The 23,176-nt window shown below is 41.6% G+C and overlaps 2 protein-coding genes across 3 annotated transcripts in view; one reads left to right on the forward strand and one right to left on the reverse strand.

Annotated features, from left to right (window-relative positions):
• Nucleotides 1–23,176, reverse strand: part of nt5dc1 (5'-nucleotidase domain containing 1) — a 641,953-nt gene that overhangs the window by 564,743 nt on the left and 54,034 nt on the right. The window lies entirely within an intron of this gene.
• On the forward strand, nt 7,316–17,532 carry LOC119967297 (collagen alpha-1(X) chain-like). The gene is made up of 4 exons (XM_038799637.1): nt 7,316–7,411; nt 7,841–7,958; nt 13,624–13,677; nt 15,541–17,532. The coding sequence occupies exons 2-4, from the start codon at nt 7,856–7,858 to the stop codon at nt 17,310–17,312; spliced, it is 1,929 nt and encodes a 642-aa protein (XP_038655565.1). The 5' UTR covers nt 7,316–7,411; nt 7,841–7,855; the 3' UTR covers nt 17,313–17,532.

A 23,176-nucleotide genomic window follows, 5' to 3' on the forward strand; every position in this document is an offset into this window, starting at 1 on the left:
AACATCTCATTACTCTGGTCGATCAACGTAATCCAACGACAATCATTTGGAATGAACCAGATTATATGCAATTGCCGTACACATCCTGTCATGTTACTTGTATATTGCGCACACTTCCTGATCACATGTCAAATGTTCTAAGTTAGTGTACCTTCCAACTTACTGCAAGCAGTGCCATGGGAGATTTCCTAGCATATGTACATATAGGGCAGGATTTACCGGCTCTTTATATAGTCGGGAATTTCCAGTCCCACGCTGGCGCATGGGTTTCCTGGTAGATCCAGCTGGCAGGCTGCCTCTGCCGCTGGAAACATGCGGCAGGCTGGTGGGAAAATCCTACCCATAGACCTTGGACATTGCTGAAATGAGAGACATGTTGCCCACGTTTCTGTCTTGCACTCATCAATATAAATGTAAGAATGCTAAATTTCGAAACAATCACAACAATTTATACTACAACCCGAAAAGGTGCTGACTGGTTACCATGAAGAAAGCAACAGGGAACAACAACACCTCAAGTTTTAACTGCAATTAATGCAGAAATAGCCCATAAAGTCTCAAAAAAGCAAATAATAGTATAACCTCAGCCCAAATAGTAGGCATTAAATACAGTATGTTGCAGTTTTTCACTGTTATAATTAAGAAGATAAGATATAGGAGGCAGAGTAGGTCAAATGAATCCTCAAATTAGCTCCTCCATTTGATAAAATCATAGCTAAATGACAACCTCAATCTGAAATATATATTGTCCAAACATTCACAACACTCGGAGTTAAAAAAATGTTTTTATTCCCAACTTTCTGAGTGAGGAAATTACTCCTCATCTTGACCCGTTTATCCTGAGACTATGCTTCCTAGTTCTAGACTCGCCAGCTACGGGACACAATCTCTACAACCTCACCGGTAGAGGCTAGAGGCTGTAAATTGTTTCAAGTATCTGGGAATATATATATAGACCAGAAGCTAAGCTTCATCAATAATATCAATTTAAAGAGTTAGGAGTAAGTCAAGATGTTTTGGAGAAGGCAAGTAAAGTCTGGCAGAGACAATCTTAGCATTCAACATTATAGTCTGGTATTGTAGCCAGAGTGTGAAATGAAAAGTAAGCTGACCAGAATGGTCAACATTGCAGATAAAATTATTAGTGGACAGCAAACAAAGCTCTATAATGTATTTCACAACACAGTTAAGAGGAAAGCTCAGGCCATCATTGGTGATCCCTCGCACTCATTATATCATCAATTTGAAAGGCTCCTTTGGGCTGGCGCTTGCCTCTTGCTATGAAAAATCTGTTGAAGAGGTATTTTGTTTCCAGTTCCATAAGCTTACTAAATAACATAAATAAAAACAGCAAGGTAAATTTACATTATTTTAATTGCAGAAAATGCTTTCACGGCAGAGTGCAATGTGTTATGTTTGTATGGTATGGATGTGCTCTATGTGCACAAATTCATGAATGGAGGTGTACATGAAATATTTACTGTTTGAGGGGAAGCCAACGACAAATTTCCACTTCTGAGTGGACAACAAAGCTCTATTCTATTCTTTCTACTCTGTAAAGAACTTCTCTCAGAATCATATATCTTTCATTCTTATCACCTGCAAAGAATGCAGGATCATTCAACTCATTCTCTCCTAAGATAACCTTCGCATCCAGGAATCATCTGCTAAACCTTAATTGCAAACCCTCGAAGATAAATATATCCTTCCTAATGTGCAGAAAGCAAAAGCTCGACAGCACTCCAGGCATTAGTCCTGTATAAATGAAGCAATACATCTTGTCGCTTCTAATAAAGGCCCAACATACCATTTGTCATCCTAATTGCTAGCTGCTTCTCGTAAGTTAACTGTTAATTGTATGATGACACCAAATCCATGTGAAAGACAACATCTAATGGTTTCTCACCATGTAAAAAGTACTGTTTTGTCTCTTCACCAAAAAGTTAATAATCTCTCAATATTTCCCACACGATGCGCCATCTGTCACCTTTTTGGTCACTGATGTAACCTGTCTAAATCCCTCTTCAGTCTTTGCACCCTCCATACATATCCCACCTAGCTTTGTATCATCAAACTTTGATGCATCACACTTGATCCTTTCATCGAAGACATTAATATTGATTACATGGTTCTTGTATTGATCCTTGTGATATCCCACTATTAACAGCTTGTCACCTTGGAAAAAAACATTTTGTTCCATCCCCATTTGTCCTTCAACCAATTCTCTATCCATATTAATTTATTACATCGAACATCATGTGCTTTTACCTTATGCAGCATTCCTTCGTGTGGCAACCTATCAAATAACTTTAGAAAATCAAAATTTACTACAATTGTTCCCCTTTATCTATCCTGATAGTTTACACCGTCAAAGAAATTCTAATGGATTTGAGAAACATTATCTTTTTTTCACAAAACCCATGCTGGCTTTGCCTAATCATCGTGGTTTTCTAATTGCCATAACCATTTCCTTAGTAACTCATTTTTCAATAACTGACATAATGTTTCCGGCTTACAAACAGCAACTCAAGTGTGCTGAGTCAGTCAAGAAAATCATGCAGTGCTGGTCCGAGGACAATGCATCAGAGGACGTCCTCCGCGACTCCTTAAGAGTCTGTGGACTGGTCCATATTCAGCTGCTGTTAACCTGGACGAGTACACAACCATCATCACAGACTTCATCCGTAAGTGTGTCGAGGACTGTGTACCAAAGACAGTATGGGTATTCCCCAATTGGAAACCCTGGCTTAACCAAAGGGTTCACTCCCTGCTGAAGTCCCGGACAGAGGCATTCAAATCTGACGACCCCGAACTATACAAGAAATCTAGGTACGACGTATGTAAGCCATCAGGGATGCCAAAAGGCAGTACCAGATCAAACTAGAGTCCCAGGACAACGACACAAACCCATGACGTCTAGGGAAGGGCTGAAAAACGATTACAGGCTACAAAGCAAAGCTAGGTGGAATCTCTGGGCTGGAGCATCCCTCCCTGATGAACTGAACATGGTCTATGCCTGCTTTGAACAGACAGCCAATACATCAGTGCCAATCACCCCAATAGCCCTGGACACACCCATACCCACTATTACAGCCTCAGAAGTAAGAGTTACCTTCTTGAAAGTGAAGCCACGGAAAGCGACGGGCCCCAACCGAGTCCCTGGGCGAGCACTCGGAGCCAGCTGCCGAGTGTAATCGCAGATACCTTCAACACCTCACTTCTCCGCTCGGAGGTCCCCACCTCCTTCAAGAAGACCACCATAACGGCAGTACCAAAGTAGAACAAGATAGCGTGCCTCAACAACTACCGTTGAAATGATCAACACCAGCCTCCCAGACAGTCTCAATCCATTTCAGTTCGCCTGTAGCCACAACCGGTCCACAGCAAATACTATCTCCCTGGCCCTACAATCAACACTCAAACACCTTGACAACAAGGATACTTCGGTCAGACTGCTGTTCATGGACTACAACCCCACCTTCAACACCATTATCCCAACAAGACGAATAACCAAACTCTGCAATCTTGGATTTGACCCCTCCCTGTGCAGCTGGATCCTTGACTTCCTCACCAACAGACCGCAATCTGTCAGGATAGGCAACAGCACCTCCTCCACAATAGTCCTCAACACGGGGGCCCCGCAAGGATGTGTGCCCAGTCCTCTACTGTACTCCCTATTCACACACAACTATGTGGCAAGATACAACTCCAATTCAATCTTAAGTTTGCAGATGATAGAACTGTGGTGGGTGGTATCTCAAACAACGACAAATCATACTACAGAAGGGAGATAGATCACTTGGTTACATGGTGTACGGAAAACAACCTCTCTCTAAATGTCAGAAAAACCAAAGAACTGATCGTTGACTTCAGGAAGCGTAGCACAACCTCCCCCCACACCCCTGTCTACATCAATGGCTCCGAAGTGGAGATGGTCAGTACCTTTAAGTTCCTGGGGGGGTCACCATCACCAACAGTCTGTCCTGGTCCACTCACGTTGATGCAAGAAAGCCAAACGTCTCTACTTCCTACGGAAGCTAAAGAAATTCGGCATGGCTGCATCGACTCTCACAGACTTCTACAGATGTGCCATAGAGAGCATCCTATCCGGCTGCATCAGAAGCCTGATATCGCAGCTGCTCGGTCCAAGATCGCAAGAAACTGCAGGGAGCGGTGAACTTAGCCCAACGCATCTCACAAGCTTGCCACTCTCCCATTGATTCAGTCTACACCTTCCGCTGCCTCAGGAAGGCAGACAGCATTATCAGAGACCTCTGCCACCCAGGCACTGCCTTCTTCCAGACACCTTCCATCAGGCAGAAGATACAGAAGTCTGAGGCCCGCACATCCAAACATAAGAACAGCTTCTTCCGCACAGCTACTAGACTCTTCAATGACTCTCCATCGGACTGATCTGTTCCCTGTAAGAAAACTATTCACGACGCCCTATGCAGCTCTTGCTCATGAATTTGCTTTGGTTGGCCCATGTTCCGTACCATAACCAATCACTATTTGTTGATGTACTTTGTCAGTTCTTCTTTTTGTCTATGTACGTACTGTGTACGTTCCCTCGGTTGCAGAAAAATACTTTTCACTGTACTTCAGTACATGTGACAATAAATATCAATTAATTAATAACTGACATGTACCTGCCCATGAATCGAGATGCCAATTTCCAATTCGCTCAGCGCATTCCAAAATCTGGGGAATTGTGAAAACTGCCCCCTTTAAGCCACCTTTTTTACAACACTGTAATTAATGTAGACAGTCAAATCCAGGGGATTTGTCAGTTTTAAGTCACAGTAATTTTGCAGGGCTGGGTGGCAACTGGACCAGCAATGGAGAGGCCAACAATCGAGGGGGAGAGCAGAGGCAAGGGAAGGATATGGGAGGCACGGTAGCACAGTGGTTGGCACTGTTGCTTCACAGCGCCAGGGTCCCAGGTTCGAATCCCAGCTTGAGTCACTGTGTGGTGTCTACATATTCTCCATGTGTTGGCGTGGGTTTCCTCCGGGTGCTCCGGTTTCCTCCCATAAGTCCGGAAATATGTGCTTGTTAGGTGAATTGGACATTCTGAATTCTCCCTCAGTGTACTCGAACATGTGTCAGCATGTGGCAAATAGGGGCTTTTCACAGTAACTTCATTGCAGTGTTAATGTAAGCCTACTTGTGACACTAATAAAGATTATTATTATTTTTAGATAAAGCCAGCAGCAGTCAGAGACACAGCCGGAGCGCACACAGCCAACGAGTCTCAAGGCCCAGCCACCTGAGTGAGAGGTGAGCAGTCGGGAGGTGCGAGGTCCAGGCAGGTGCCAGCGTGGTTTTCATGGAGCAGCGTGGCAACTCGACCATAGGGCAAGGCTGAGAGTGTGGCAGGCTGGACAATTGGACTGATGAAAGTGAGAGCAGAGGCCAGGCCAGATAGCATTGTGTGAGTGGAAGGTGGGCAGGATCAGGAGGGCATTGATGTCATTAGGGGGCATGTTTGACATCACCAGAAGGTGGGGTGTGACGTGTGGGGTGAAGGGGGCCCCCAAAAGCACAATTCTACTTCTGGAGACGCATTCTTGAACCCACTGCATTCTAAGTGACATGGGTACACCCACGTTAGGAACAGAGTGTCAGGATTTTGACCCAGCAATAGTGAAGGAACGGCACTATAGTTTCAAATCAGAAAGATATGTGGCTTGTAGGGGAAATTGCAGGTGCTGGTGCCTTTGGCAGCAGAGGTTTCAGGTTTGGAAGATGCTATTGTATTGATGAAGTGTATCTTGTGTATGTTACACACTGCTACCACTGTACGCTGGTGGTGGAGGGGGTCACTGTTTAAGATGGTGGATAGGGTGACAATTAGTGTGTTGTTTGATGATGTTGAGCTCCTTATGTTGTTAGAACTGCACCATCCAGGTAAATGGAGAAATACTATCACTTGTGTATCAGGAGCTGTAGGTGTCAGGTGAAGGAGCTGCGCTCTGAAAGCTAGTGATCCCAAAATAACATGTTGGTTTATAACCTGGTGTTGTTAGACTTCTTATTGTACGCAACCCAGTCCAACACCGGCATCTCCACATCATTCTCCCAAGAAACATTCCATCTCCAGAATTTAAAGCTAACCAGATCCAAGGAGGTTCAACAAATTGTCAAGAGTTACAAACAAAAGCCTACATGTCAGGCTTGGGGCACCTGGAGTGGATTTGGGGCCAGTGGTGGGTGGAAAAATCATTGGTGGAAGCCTATCCATTAACAGCATACAAGTCTGAAAAACCAGAGTGACTTTGACGGAGTCAAACGCAAGAGTGACTTGGTCAGTCGCTAAGGGGACTTCAATCACTGTGAGCTTGACCACTCACAGGTGAGTGTAGGTATATGTCTGCATATCTGATTAATGGAAGAAGTGTTTATGTTTTAATAATGTAACTATAGTTGAAGTATATTGTCTTTACAGTATAGCATAATTCAAATTCATCCAAATAAATGGTTGTGATTTGATTTCGATATGACTGGTGTAGTCTTGCCCTTATTAAACCTGGTGTCTGACGTGAATAACAAACAAAAGCTACAGTATGAAGAAACATACAGATCATTATTGCATTACCTTTGCCATAAGCTCCTCTTATTTCTTGATTTCTAAATACCTGGTCTACCTGTAAGTGCCCCCCCCCCCCCCCCCCCAGTTCCCAATTACACCAAATTCACAACTTTTCCACTCCGAAATGTATTCTGTTCTGCAACCACACTGTGTTGAACGCTCAAACTTATCAGAGAAAACTAAATCCATGGATTGGCAGAAACCTTTTAATAATTAAACTTAACTAGTCTATATACATGTTACTTACTTCCCGCCTTAGCAAAACCTTTGCTCAACTACTGAAGCACAGACATCTTGCAAAGTTGAAAAATGGCAAAATGACAACTCCACAAATGTGACTGAAAACAATAAATTTTGCTTTATGTTGATAATAATCTTTATTAGTGTCACAAGTAGGCTTGCATTAACCCTACAATGAAGTTTCAGACATGAATGACTTAAATGAGCTAAAAACAAAATATTGCAGTTTCCCAAACATTGAGACATAAATGATCGGTTCCACATTTGGATTTGAAACTGTTCACATGAGATAGGTACCAATCCCAAAGATGGCAAGGAAGCTTCAACCACAAACAACCCACTAGCCTGACCCAACTTTCTGACGCAAAGAATATACGTGTATATATAAAATGCATAATTAGCACTTGTGTTTTGAAAGGGAGGAGTTACAAATTTTCATCATGCAGAGCTAAAATCTTGCATATATAAATATGACAACAGATACCCTTTTGAAGACACTCCATTGCTCTCTGCATCATTTGGGAGATAACCAGTGAGGGATGCTGGACTGAAGCAAGGCTCCAAAAGCAGCATTTACTGGTATGTTTGGATGTCAACTTCACAATAATGTTTAATTATCAAGGAAGTCAGAGATCTTTTATTTATGTTTGTAGTGACTTATCACAACAGTTTGTATTTCCAGAACACAGCGACAAATGTATCAATATGTACTACACACTGCCACATTACTCAGTCATAGAATGCAGAGACATTATTGGTAAAGGATCTCCATATCAAACAAAATATGTTTTGAGTAACCTTACATTTCTTACACAAGATCTGACAGCTACTTTAGAAGTCAAACATAATGCAGAGTAAAAATATTTTGTGAAATTACAGATATTTCAATCTCATAAATTTATCATTCCACTCAAGTACCAGATTCTTGAAATTCTACCGAACAGTTAATTTAAATCATTCTGGATCTTTCCATTAATGATTGTAACTATTTTGATTTGCTCTTTACAGATCTGATCTGCAACCATGATTTCAAAACAAATCACTGTGCTTCTGTTATTGCTCACACTGAACCTGATTTATGGAATGGGATACAATGCTGCACGTCAACGTCGGAAAGGCTATGGTGGTAAGTTTGAACTTCATTTAAGATCACTGTCACTCACATTGGTCTTTTGAAAGACAAAGCTGGACAATGAGTTAAGTACATGTTGTAGAGGAGTGTTGTTGACTTTACTTGTACTTTTTGTTTAAACTCCTTAAAACACATATCTATATTTAGTATATAAACATTTTTTTAAATTCAGGTGGGGTGCTCAAACAATTGCACTCAGTTGCTCTTTTCAACTAAGTTTCTCTGCCTGTCTCCCACTTCAATTCTTTCCTTCTTCTGTACAAATTTCTCATGCTTTCGGATGTGACCATATCACAATCACCATTTATCACTATTTTTCTCCCTTTCTCTGTGTCCCCATGGTAACCACGGGCAGACATGTACATTCATTATACTATGACTTGATTTCCACAAATTGTTTTTTTTGTAAAATATTTTTATTCTCCATTTTCACATTTTCTCCAGAATTTACACCCCATCCACAAGCAGTAAATGGTAACAAATACAAAGTCAATTCCCTTATCAACAACAACGATCCCATCCTCCAACCACTCAAACGATCCACCTGACAATATAAACATTAAATAGAATAAACCCCCCCCCACGGTGGGACAAACAAAGGAGAAATAAAGAAGAAAGGAATTAGGAATCACCTATGGTCACCATTAACCTATAGAGTCCCTCCCACCCTCCCCCAACATTCAATGCCATCCAATCCCCGAAAGAGTACCGTAGATGCACCCATGCATTGCAAGCCCCCCCCTTCCTCTTACAAAAATCCTCCCCCCAACTTCCGTTCCTTCCCCCCAGGCTAGACTCATCGGGCTCTATTCTGCCAGGTTCCGATGGCCACAGCCCCTCCCCCCACCTCACTCCCGTTCAATGGCCAGCTTAAACCGGCCAGCGTGAAGGCCCCCGCCCAGGTCTCTTTCCCCCTTGCCCGGCCCCAGGAAAACCAAGAAATCCCCTTTAGCACACAAACCCTGCATACACACCCAAGCTCCAAAGAACCCTCATTTGCAAGTGAAAGTCCCCTCTCTTCCCTTGTCCAAGTATATACAACGTTGGCTCCCAACCAGCACATACACCCGCCGCAGTGAAAAAATACAGTTACATGAGGTTACATCAATACATGACCACTTCTCAATTCAGCCACAGTCCTTCGTAAACTCCTCCGCTGCTTCCGCCGTCCCAAAATAAAAGTCCTTAGATTTGAAGGTCACCCTCAACTTAGCTGGGTATACTATGCCGCACCGCACCTTATTGATGTACAGCGCCTTCTTCAACCGGCTGAAGGCATCCCGCGTCCTCGCCAGCTCCACTGTAAAGTCCTGGAATACGCGTATACCTGTTCCAGCCCACTGCACCACCCGCTTCTGCTTTGCCCAGCACAGTAAATTCTCCTTCACACTGTACCTATGAACACACAGAGTAACTACTTTTGGCAGCTCACTCTCACAATCACAGGCCTCCACGACTGATGAGCCCGATCCAGTTCATATCGGAAGGGATCATCACCCTCCCCCAATAGCTTCGCCAACATCGTGGCAAAATACTCAGTCGGTCTCGGGCCTTCCACTCCTTCGGGAAGACCCACAATCCTCAGATTCTGTCGCCTGGATCTGTTTTCCAAGTCGTCCATTTTGGCTCGCAAATTGATCTCAATCACCTTCCGCATCTCCTTCCCCATGGCAGTAAGTTGATTGCTGTGCTATAACAATGTATCTTCCACTTCCTTCAGCACCTCGCCTTGCTCCTGTACCTCCGTCACTGCGTTCAATACCGCCGCCCTCACCGTGGCAATCGCCTTCTCCACCAGCATTTTCAATACCGCCCCCATCTCGTTCCTCATCGCCTCCATGTGTTTTGTAAACTGCCTTTCAAGTCATCACCTTAGTCATTTCTTCAGCTGTGGGCAATGCGGCCTCCCCTGGTGCCCCAGCCTCCATTTTCCTTGCCGTCCCCACGGTGACCTTTCCACTCCCCGCTGGACTTTCTGGTCGTACTAATTTCTTCTTCTCACTAGATCCTAGATTCCTTAGCATTTCTGGGATGTTATTTGTGTCTTCCTTTGTGACGACAGAACTAAAGTAGTTGTTTAATTGCTCTGCCATTTCCTTGTTCCGATTATAAATTCTCCTATTCTGGACTGCAAAGGACGTACATTTGTCTTCGCTAATCTTTTTCTTTTTATATACTTATTGGAGCTTTTACAGTCTCTTTTATGTTACTTGAAAGTTTACTTTCCTACTCTATTTCCCCCTCTTACTCAATCTTTTTGCCCTCCTTTGCTGAACACTAGACTTCTCCCAATTCTCAGACTTGCTACTTTTTTGAGCAACTTTATAGGATTCCTCTTTGGATCTAACCTAATCTAATCCTAGCCTTAATTTATTTTGTAAGGCATGGTTGGGTGCATTTCTAGTTTTGTTTTTGCGCCAGAAAGGAATATGCAACTGTTCCAACGCATAGATTTGATGCTTAAATATTAGCCACTGTCCCACCATCATCATGCCTTTTAATTAAGCCCCCAATCCATTTTAAGCAACATACCTCATACCTTTGGAGTTTCTTTTGTTTAGATTCAGGTTTCTAGTTTCAGATCAGACTTCTTCACTTTCTATCCTATCATGTTATGGTTACTGTTCCCTAAAGGACCCCTCACGTTATTTATTAACCCTTTCTCATTGCACAATACTAAATCAAGGGTAGCATGTTTCCTAGTTGGTTCCTCAACATACCATCTTGTACACACTCTGGGAATCTATCTGTCACAGCATTGTTACTAATTTGATCTGCACAAGCTACATGTAGGTTAAAGTCACCCATGATTACTGTAGCACCCTTGTTACACACATCTCAGATTTCTTCAACTTCTTGCTTAACACCATCCTCCCACCTTGCCACTGTCTGGAGGCCTACAGACAACTCTCATTCCCCTTTTTGCTTCTTAGCTCCATCCATACTGATTCCACATTGAGATTTTCTGAGCCAATATCTTTTCACACTGTTGCACTGATTTCATCTTTAACTAACCAACCCACCATCCCTCCTTTCCATTTTTGCCTGTCCTTCCTAAATATCGAATACTCTTAGAAATTCAGTTCTCAGCCCTGGTTACACTGCAGCCATATCTCTGTGCACACAATGTACAAACACTCAACATCAGGTAATAAAAGTTGTCACTCACTTCATTCATATCGTTTAACAGCAAATATCAAAGCTTCCCAGCCACTCGTAGATGAGAAAAAAAGAGGGACCGAAGAAGCCCACACTATATAGTAGTAATCTTGAAGAGTAGGTAGGCAGGGAGGAGGTGAGACCAAGATCTCGAAAGCACAAAGGTTTGGAGTACTTGAGAACAGGCAAGTGGGTGACTTGACGGAGCTAAATCTCAGACTGTCGAGTTTAGACATAGTGTTGAGTAGTTGAGGCAGTGGACATTGTGGTTGGATCCTTGTTGTATAACAGTATTACATGATTCTGCTACTATTTCTTGTTGTCACCATTCAATTTCCAAGTTTGGCGTAATACTGTCATTGCCTGCAACACCTGCATGCAGGGTTAACCTCATTGTACTTTTCGTTTATGTTCCTGCATAATCAGCCACTATTTGTTTTGCTTTCCATTCTTTCTTCCATTAAATGGCAGGATAAGTTAACCTATACACCTTGTACCATCCCTGGAGAAGTAAAAACCCACGAGAATCATTCACCACAGCACCAACCTGGGCACAATGTTTTAGATTACAATAATATACTACAAAAGAAGTTTTAGATTTTATAAATGAATTAAAAATTCACACATTCTAGCTCATGACCTGACAATACAGGTTTCATAACTTCATTAAAACGGTTGGCAACTTCAGGTGTTCAGTCATTGCACAAGTACCGGCACTTACACACACTAAAATTCAAGATAGTTGAACCTCTCAAGACATTTTCTGTTCAAACATATTGGATCTTTACACCATTTGTATGACAAATTCACTGATTTATCAAACTGAATGAATAATAATGCTGTAAAAAGATAAAGATATTTGTCTACCATCCTAAAGGAAAACGTGAACTATTGAGTCCAAAAATAATTTTTCAAAAGAGCATTTGAATCAATAAAGGTGATAAGCAGTGCACAAATTTAATTTAATTCCATATTGAGTTCCACATTTTATAGCAACAATCTGTAAGTATTATAAAAATCAAATACTAGGAGTACAAATTCATTTTGTCAGTAGGTTCAGTTTTCATCTGTCTGCAATGAAAACCTGAGGTTTGCAATCGTTGCAACACATGTTATAAAAGGAAGGGGGCATAATTGCAAAGTGACAAAATTGGATTGATTCACATCCAAAAGGTCTTATTTGAAATCAGTTAAGCTAGTCTCAATTATTATCTGAAAAATTATATCCCACCAACACAATGGCACATATTCACTCAGATGCTATAACGATGGGAAATGGAAATATTTATGATGGTCTTTTTATGTCTGTTCATTGAAGATTGGGGGTTAGCATATTGCTGGGACATGAATTTTTATTCCAAAATAAAAACTGAGAACGCTGGAAATATTCAACAGGTCTGGCCTCTGTGGAGAGATAAACAGAATTAATATTTCAAGTTAAATCTAACTCTTCAGCAGAACTGGAATACAGAACTTTAACCTGTATCAATTAATCGCATAGTTGACCTGTAAATTTTAAAAGGAGGCACTGGATCCCAATAGAGTGCGGGAAAAATCTTAATTCCCCAGTGGCATTGATTTTATTGGTGTACAGATAAAATACAAGTGCAACCAATTGAATTTTAATGAAAACCGACAAGAGATCTATTCGGCATTTTAGATGCGCATAGACAAATCAAGCAAACAACCCGTTAGGCTCCATAAATAGCTTTAGATGTTTTTTGCATGAAGAAGTTGCTACATACAGGCAATTCGTGATTTCTGTTTATGGTATATGTGAAAGGTTCCATTGAATGCGCCACCTAAAAGTAAATGTTAATTTTAAAAAAGTAAATTCAAACAGAAGCTTAAAACATGAATAAGGGGCAGCACGGTAGCATAGTGGTTAGCATCAATGCTTCACAGCTCCAGGGTCCCAGGTTCGGTTCCCGGCTGGGTCACTGTCTGTGCGGAGTCTGCACGTCCTCCCAGTGTGTGCGTGGGTTTCCTCCGGGTGCTCCGGTTTCCTCCCACAGTCCAAAGATGTGCGGGTTAGGTGGATTGGCCATGCTAAATTGCCCGTAGTGTCCTAAAAAGTAAGGTTAAGGGGGAGTTGTTGGGTTACGGGTATAGGGTGGATACGTGAGTTTGAGTAGGGTGATCATTGCTCGGCACAACATCGAGGGCCGAAGGGCCTGTTCTGTGCTGTACTGTTCTATGTTCTAGTCAAGTTCTATATTATGTTAATTTTGCTTTGTCATTTAACTGTATCTATTTTCAGGTATTAGTTTTATAGCCCTTATTATGCCATTTCTTAAAGTCTCTATGCATCTAATGCGATAACAGCAGTGCACCTAATTTGAGTATGCGACTTGGGTTTGCCATATTGCAACTATTGCTCTATACAGAAATTTAAGATGCAGATCATGAGTCCTGTTGTGAAAGATAGTTAATTATTTATGTCATTTTTTTAAAAATGTCAAGATTAACTGAATATTTTGTTACTGATTTTCTAAAACAGGGAGTGACTCAGATGGAATCGATTCAGATGGAGATGATTCATACAGTTCAGAAGGTACTAAGTAGAATTACATTACTGGAACCTCAGGCAAACAATATACAATTTGCATTTAGATACAGAGCTGACAATTAGTCAACCACACAATTTTTTCAAAACACATTTGAGAGTATATTCACCAATTAGTTTCAAACATCAGAGTAATTCTAGAAAAACAGTAAGTTTTAACTTGGGTTGCTTCTCATCAAATCTATTTCACAAAATAACTTTTAGCAACATGGTTAGTAGGTACAGTTATACAGAATGGTAGCCTGCTCCAACACAGCACCTCATGGCCAGAGCCATGCAAGCAGACTTGGACAGTTTTGTTTACCCCACAACTGGTCAGCATATTGCAGAGTTACCATTTTAACAGCCAGCGCTGTGTGACATTTAAAACAAACTCAATGACTGTTACACCTGCACGTATAGTACGTAAATGCTGTCACTTGTAAATAGAGTTTTAGCATTGTCACGGCTGGGTGGAACATTTCAATGTAGTTGAGTTAACTGCTGCAACACATTTATTACTTTTAATATATAATAGGCAACCAGATGAAAAATATGGAGTATCTCACAATGAAGCTATTCCAGATATGCATTATTTCTAGGTTCAACTATTCCATGTGAGGGGGGCACAAATTGCAGATATTAAGTAAAACTCCCAAGAGACAGGTGAAAAACCCAGGATAGATCCTTGGGAGATTCCTATGGTGACAGGACAGTGGGGGGAAGAGAAGTCACTGATGGCAATAACGTGGCTATGGTTATACGGCTAAAGTGGAGCCAAGAAAGAGCAACCTAGCTGAGCTAGGCAACAGAAGGTAGGCTTTGGAAAAGGATGCTGTGGACCAGTCCCAAAGCTGTGGAGAGGTTGAGGAGGGTCAACTGAGCACTGACTCAGGCATTTATAACTTTTGCTGCAGCCAATTCAGAGCTGTGGAAAGGACAGAAAGTTGATCGGAGAGATTCAAACATAAGAGCTGGAGAATAGATGAATGCAGAATTGGCGTCTAACAAGCTCTTTAAAGATGAAAAGCAGGTATTCAAGATCAGAGTAGTCAAGGTTTTTTTAATAGACACAAAGTGGAGACGGGTGACATTTCCTGAATAGAAGGCACCGTTTACAATTTTGGCTACCACGGAAGTCAGGAACAGAAGTGAATGGTCAATCAATAGAATTATGCTCACTGTTCATCAGCTGAGTTTAACTAAGCAATGTTCACTCAATAACTTGTACTTATATAGCAACTTGAAAAAAATAATCTGAAACAAAATCTATAAAATTGTAGCCCAACATCAAAAGATGTTACGTCACTATACAACAGTGCTACTTCAAAGTGATTAGCAATCCATACGCAGCTACACTGGCTGTGATACCAATGTGCGTTTAGACCACTCTGAAACAAATGCCAATACCAAGCCACAGCTGCACTGAGTGTGTGTTAAGGCACAAACTTAAGGTTGAGCAGGAGAATTTCATTTTTAAAAATAAATTTAGAGTACCCAATTCTCTTTTTTTCCCAATTAAGCAGAAATTTAGTGTGGCCAATCCACCTACTCTGCACATCTTTGGGTTGTGAGGGAAGTCCGACGTAGACACGGGGGAATGTGCAAACTCAACACAGACAGTGACCCAGGACCGGGGCCAAAACCGGTCCTCAGTGCCATGAGACAGCAGTGCTAACTACCGCGCCATCATGCCGCCCCAGAGAATTTCTTTTTATGTCTGAATTGATGCATGTAGCACAGTACTGGCACATTGTGGAAAAATGTTTCCGAAACCATGACTGCCACTTGACCAATAAATGTAGTCAAATGTAAAGAATTTGTGTTATAATAACAACATCTGACCTATATTTTCTTTATCTTTAACAAAAGGAATAAAGCGTGGGCCACGTGGTTACCCAGGTCCTCCAGGATCACAGGGTCCATCAGGAAGTCCAGGAATCGGACTGCGAGGGGCCCCTGGTAACCCTGGACCACGAGGACCACCAGGGCAGTCAACTACAGGAAAAACAGGTGCTCCAGGAGCACCAGGAAGGCCAGGCGCAAAGGGATCACCAGGAGAAAAAGGTGACAATGGAACTCCTGGGAAACCAGGAGAAAAGGGCAGTGCAGGACAAAAAGGATCTCCCGGCTCACCCGGATTGTCAGTGACAGGTAAAGCAGGCTCCCAAGGGCCACCAGGTCATTCAGGACCGGCAGGGCAACCTGGAGCAAAAGGAAAGTCAGGGAGTCCAGGTCAACCAGGGCCAAAAGGAGAAAAAGGTTCTGGCGCCCCAGGTCAGCCAGGTGAAAAAGGTTCTCCAGGACCCAGAGGGCCATCAGGTCAAGATGGATCAAAAGGAATAGGAAGACCTGGGTCCCCAGGGTCCCCTGGCAAACCAGGATCAAATGGTGAAAACGGTGCCCCAGGTTCACCAGGAAAATCAGGAGCACAAGGTCAAAAGGGGCCACCAGGACCACCTGGGCAATCAAGAACTGGAAATCCTGGGCACAAAGGAGAACCAGGGTCACCAGGATCTCCTGGATCAAAGGGTTCACAGGGTCAACGAGGTTCAGCTGGGGAACCAGGAAAGCCAGGCATTGGAAAACCTGGAAATCCTGGTCCTAAGGGAGAGCCTGGCCCTGCAGGCACAAATGGCTATCCTGGAGAAACAGGGAAAAAAGGAGAAGCAGGTCGTCCTGGAGCACAAGGGCCACCAGGACCATATGGTCCACCAGGCCAGATGGGTCCTAAAGGGCATCCAGGACAAAATGGTTCACCAGGATCAAAAGGTAATCCAGGACCACCAGGTCCACAAGGATTTCAAGGCCTAAAGGGCCAGCCAGGCCCAGGTGGTGCACCAGGAAAATCAGGATCTCAAGGACAACCAGGTAGCCCAGGCGCAGAGGGTCAACAAGGAGTTCCTGGTCGTAAAGGTGACCCAGGACTATCGGGATCACCTGGTAAATCAGGGGGTCCAGGAGCTCCAGGAACACCTGGGTACCCTGGAAAAGACGGACTGAGAGGACCTGTTGGAGCACAAGGTCCAAGAGGGATACCTGGACATCAAGGATCTCCTGGTTATCCTGGGGAAAAAGGAGAACCTGGTCCTCCTGGTAATCCAGGTAATTATTATGGAAAGATTTCAGGCGAACCACCTGGTTCACCTGCAAGGGAAGGACCACCAGGTCCTCCAGGACGTCCTGGACCACCAGGTCCACCTGGAAAAATTATTGTGCAATCGGAAAAGCATGACAATAATGATGTTTCTGTTCCCGCATTCACAGCCATCCTTTCTCATTCATTTTCATCAGCAGGCAAACCAGTAGTGTTTGACAAACTATTAATCAACTCAAATAATAATTATGATCCATCTACTGGGATTTTTACATGCAAAATACCTGGCATCTATCAATTTTCTTATCATATACAAGTCGAAGGTGCAAGTGTTTGGATTGGATTATACAAAAATGACAAAGCCGTAATGTACACTTTTGATGACTATAAAAAAGCTTATATTGATCAGGCCTCAGGGAGTGCTATATTAAGCCTACGTAAAAAAGACAAAGTTTACATTCAGTTACCTTCAAAAGAATTCAATGGTTTATATTCATCTGAAGAGAAATGTTCCTCCTTCTCAGGTTATCTAATTGCTCCATCATGATGAATATCAACTGAAGAAAGTGCAATTTGAAATGGTTGATGGGACTGAATTTATTGTGGTTGTAATGTGATTGGAAAAAATAGAACCTGGATTAGAGGTCATACTTAGCAATAAAATAACATAAAAGGTCAAATTAACTTGTGCTTCTGCAGAGAATTGTGTCTTTCAGAGAAATGTTCTGTTGCCATCATCCATGTCAATAAAATTATTTGAAACAAGATATTTGGCTACTATACTGAAATTTTCAAATGTGCATATCCTTTGGTGAATACTGGATAATAAATAACTTTGTGTATTAGTACTGTGTACTTGGCAGTTCTACAGTTTAATAAATGCTTCTTGTTGCTGACGTGAACCGGTTTTTACTCGATTACACACCAAAATTAATTGTAAAACATCTACTAACAACAGGAATTGCTGTGAATGAATTCACACATTTTTAAGGAATGGGCCAAATGCTGTTGTAGCACGGCATTTAACAGTACTGATCATCTGCTGAATGTGCCTTTCATCCTTCAGTTCAAAACCTTTTTCCCCCCATTAGGTTTGTGAAAATGCAAGTTGATAATATGGCAGCAGGAGAGTCAGGATATCCAGAACCTGAGTGAACAGGGCAAGCAACATGGCATATCCTTAACCAAACAAATTGAAGGATTGAGAAATACACAATATTATAAATTAGAACGGGCTGGGGAAAAAATGACAAATCAGGCACAGAAGGAGAAATATAGAAGGAAAAAATGATTGGACTAGCAGAGACACAAAGAAAGGAAATGTAAAAAAATTTATTTTTGACATTTTGAAAACTTACAACCAGTAAGACCTTAACTTTCTGTACTAGAGGGGCTCACAGGCATATCTTATGTTATTAATAACAAACCATAATTTTCTGAAGTTAGCTGTTATCTAACCCACAAATATAGCAACTTTGAAGAGCCAACGAAGGCCACATCCCATAAAAATGCATTAAAAAAACATTAACCCATCTATCATCACTAACAACTGATTCTACGTATAGCCCACTGCCTATGCTTCCATCAGCAGGCTTTCATCACCTGTCGATTCAATTTTTCTCAGGCCCTCTTTGTCTGCTTTCACACTCAAATAATATTGCAACTTCTACCGTCTAAAGGTGCCAACTTATCCAGGTCACTACTGCTTGCATTTTGTTCCAATTGACTGTCATCCAAGTTTTTGTGAACACGTAGTGGACCTCTAACCGCCAGCTCACCACCCACAACCACCTCCACCCAATAAACTGTACGCAATAATTTAATATATGTCTAATCGAAAACTCCGGGTAAAGGGGCTGAAAGACTTTGTTCCAAATATTTGGCACCATCAGGCTCACACAATGATCAAATTGCCTTTAGGTGAGGAAAGAACTCAGAGGCTTTACATATCACTAAGTAACAAAATACTTTTTAGCCCTATATGTAAGACAATGAAAATGTTTTATGTACCTGCTAAGCATATGATGCCACTTAACTAACTGATTTTAAGTATAAAGAAACAAACAAAAACAGTTCCTTGAAGGAATGCAGTGCCATCTTCTCGGTATGATTTTTTAAAAATCAATTATTTGATGTGGACATCGCCGGCTAGGCCAGCATGTATTGCCCATCCCAAATTACTCTTTAGAATTTAGAACAGTACAGCACAGAACAGGCCCTTCAGCCCTCGATGTTGTGCCGAGCAATGATCACCCCACTCAAATTCACGTATCCACCCTATACCCGTAACCCAACAACTCCCCCTTAACCTTACTTTTTAGGGCACTACGGGCAATTTAGCATGGCCAATCCACCTAGCCCGCACATCTTTGGACTGTGGGAGGAAACTGGAGCACCCGGAGGAAACCCACGCACACATGGGGAGGACGTGCAGACTCCGCACAGACAGTGACCCAGCCGGGAACCGAACCTGGGACCCTGGAGCTGTGAAGCATTGATGCTAATTACTATGCTACCGTGCTGCCCGCACTCTTGAACTGAGTGGCTTGCTCGGTCACTCAGAGGGCATTTAAGAGGCAACCACATTGCTGCCAGTCTGCAGTCACATGAAGGCCAGACCAGTTAAGGACGGCAGATTTCATTCTAGAAGGATTTTCCGACAACTGACAATCGTTTCATGGTCATTTTAAAACTTTTTAATTCCAGATTTTTATTGAATTCAAAATTCACCATCTGCTGTGGTGTGATTTGAATCCAGGTTCCCAGAGCATTACCTGCGTCTCTGGATTACTAGTCCAATTAGAAACAACTACACCACCACCTCCCCCTAATCAAGCACCTTTACTGCCTCAGAAAATTAAGAACATTTGGCATGCCCACGGCTCTTGCCATCGGGGAGGGGTGTTCTGTTGCCAGAGATTCTTCTCAGCTTTGCTTTGCAGCCCGTTGCATTGTTTAAGCTTTGCCACAACCGATGAGAGTTCTTTTAAAAAATGTATTTTATTACAAACATATACCAAAACAGGTTACAACACAAACACCCCAGGAAACATATTTCCCAGTAAGTAACTAAACAGTCTGTGCAAATGTTTTCCCCTTTTTCGCTAAGACCACTAACACTCCCGCCCAGAATCTTCCCAATTTTTTGCAACCCCAAAAACATGTGCATGTGATTCGCTGGTCCCCGCCCACACCTCTCACACTCATCTGCTACAGCCTGAAAGAACCCACTCATTCTAGCCCGAGTCATATGCACTTGTGCATCACCTTAAACTGTATCAGACTCATCCTTGCATTGAAGGAGGTCCCAGTTACCCTACACAGTGCCTCACTCCATACTCCCCAATTGATTTCCCCTCACAACCGATGAGAGTTCATGTTGTTGTTAGTCTTGGGCTCTAGCTTTGTCTGGTATTTTTTCTTGGCATCGGCTTCACGGAGATCATACCTAGATTTCCTGTATAGGTCAGGGTCATCAGCAACAACTTTCAATTGTCTTGGGTGCACTGAACTGGCACAAATACCTGAAGAAACCCCCCGAAGACCAACTAAACCACATACAAATGTATCACAAATGCTAATTTAGGTCTGTATTAATATTGGGAAAAGTGAAATTTGACACATCTTTACTTCTGTATTTGCAGAGGCATACAGCACACATTCTGTAATCAAGTTCCATTGGCAATATTGACCTCTTTGCCCAGTTTAAATATTACATTTAATAAACCTGCTGTCCTTAATTTATAGATAAACTTCTATGGTCACATTACCAGAAGAGGAGAAAATAATGGTGCTTTTATTAATTCCAGTGCACAAATAACAATAATAGGAGTGTTCTGTTTGCCCACAACCAACACTATATTGTCAGAAATTACATGTATAAAAATAAACATTGGATCACTTACGGAAACTGTATTTTGTGCTAAGCACGACAGAAAATATCGGAGTAGCATTTCCAGCAGAAAACATTTCCATTGGTTTCAAAGGAACTGACCAAATACATGAATGTTATTAAGTTCTCTGACAAAAAAATGAAGAGTTGCATTTCGGTAGACAGCTATGAGGGTAAACAATTAGGAATTTTAAAAAACTAATATGCTTATCTGTGTTTATGTTAAATATTAAATCTCCTTCCTTAGATTTCCCTTGGTCGTTAAGCTAGCCATTGCCATTAAAAGTATTGTCAGAAAAATTAATAAGCAATGAGACTAAAGATTTAATTTGTTATTTTTATTACCTTATTCAAAATATGGCAAGAACAACAGAAAATATTCTCACTGACTTTAAGTCAATTCAAAAAACGTGTTTGATCATTCTAGTCCGAACAGGTACAATTATCAGCCAACTTGCTGTGACTGATCAAATTAAGCATGTACTATAAGAATCACACAATCACACAATTGGCATGGCTCAGGAGGTCATTCAGCCATTGTGTCTACATCAGCTCTCCAAACGAACGTCATGACTTAGTGCCATTCTCCTGCTTTTTCCACCCATAACCAGTCACATAGTTTCTATTCAAATGATCATCTCATGCCCTCTTGAATTCCTCAATTGAACCTTCCTCCACCACACTTCCAGGTAGTATGTTCTAGACCCGATTCACTCATCGTGTGATTAAGCTTTTTTCTCAAATCGCATTTGCTTCTTTTGTAATTCATTTTGAATCTCTGCCCTCTCATTCTTGATCCTTTAACGAGTGGGAAAAGTTTCTCCCGATCTACTCTGTCCAGCCTCCTCATGATTTTGAACATATCCATCAAATCTCCTTTGAACCTCCTCTCCAAGGTGAACAGTCCCAACCTCCCCAATGTGTCCTCATAGCTGAAGTTTCTCACCCCTGGAACCATTCATGTAAACTTTTTCTGAACTCTCACCATTGCATTCACACCCTCATATAGAGTGGAACCCAAACGGAATACAATATTTCAGCTGAGGTATAACTAGTGTCTTATCCAAATTCAGAATAACATCCTTGCTCTTATACTCTACGCTCCTATTAATAAAGCCCAAAATAAGATATGCTTTATTAACTGCTCCCTCCACCTGTCCTGTGACCATCGATGATCTATGCGCACATACACCCCTATGCACCTGCAGTCCCTTAAGAATTTTTAACCCCTTATTTTATATTGTCGCTCCATGTTGTTCCTACCAAACTGCATCACCTCGCAGATCTCGACAACATGGAAATTAATCTGTCACCTATCTGCTCACTCCACCAACTTGCATACGTCCTTTTTGAAGTTCAACACTGTCCTCCTCGCAGTTTACAATGCTTCCCAGTTTCATATCAACAAACTTCGAAATGGTCCCCTCCACTACAAACCTTCCCCAGCCCAAAAAATATCCATTGGTTGTTATTCTCTTTCCTATTACTCAGCCAATTTTGTACCCACGTTGCTACTGTCCTTTTTATCGTAACTTTCCTCAAATCCATTATGTGGCAGTGTGAATACCTTTTGAAAATTCATGTACACCACATCAACAGCATTACTCCTCATCGAACCTTTTCTATTCCCTCTTCAAAATTCTCAGCAAGTAAGCGAAACACAATTTCCCCTTTAGAAATGTATGCAAGTTCTTCCTAATTAATCTGCATTTTTCCATGTGACTATTAATTCTATTCCAAATAATTGTTTCCAGAAGTTTTCCCATCACTAAATTTAACTTGGTCTGTAATTGTAATGAGTTCATTTACATTGAAAAATAAGGTGGCAAAATAAGTATATTAATTTAAAAACTGATCCAGTACATTTAAACAGTAAACATGGACTATGCTGAATGGAATTTCCTTTGGGGAAGTTATAGCCATTCTGCTGATGTTTATTCAAACTGATATTTTGTCCCAATTTCACATAAAAATGCAAGCTACCAGAAAATCAATGCAAATAATTGGAGCTCAAGGCAAGCACTGAACTCGTATGAAAAGCAAGAAAATTTAAGATTCAGTAGTCATGTACATTAGGCATGGCACATTTTAAAACATTATGGAAGCTTTTCAATTTTATTGTGACATATAAATGCCATAAATTTGCAGTCAAAGAAATAGAAAATGCAGTATTGTTCTCAGAGAGAATATCACATAAAAATTGCTTTCAAATTATCAATCTAATGTCAAAAAAATTATTTTAATTATTGCTTGACCAAAAATTCAGGGCTAAGATTTACACCAGTCTTGAAAAAGATGAACAGCGATTTAACCTGAGAGCAGAGCCATGTTCGTTAGCCACGGTGCATTCAGAGAGGGTGATTGTTATAGACAGCTGTAGAACATGTAGGTGTAGAGGAAGAAAAGGCGTAAATCAATTGCACCTGAACTTAGACAAACTTTTAACCTGAAGTGGGCATTGTGCCATGATTACATTATTTGGCCAGCATAAATTGATAGGAAATTCGACCCAAGTACTA

Source organism: Scyliorhinus canicula, chromosome 6, assembly GCF_902713615.1.
Source record: "Scyliorhinus canicula chromosome 6, sScyCan1.1, whole genome shotgun sequence".
In the NCBI taxonomy this organism is placed as follows: domain Eukaryota; kingdom Metazoa; phylum Chordata; class Chondrichthyes; order Carcharhiniformes; family Scyliorhinidae; genus Scyliorhinus; species Scyliorhinus canicula.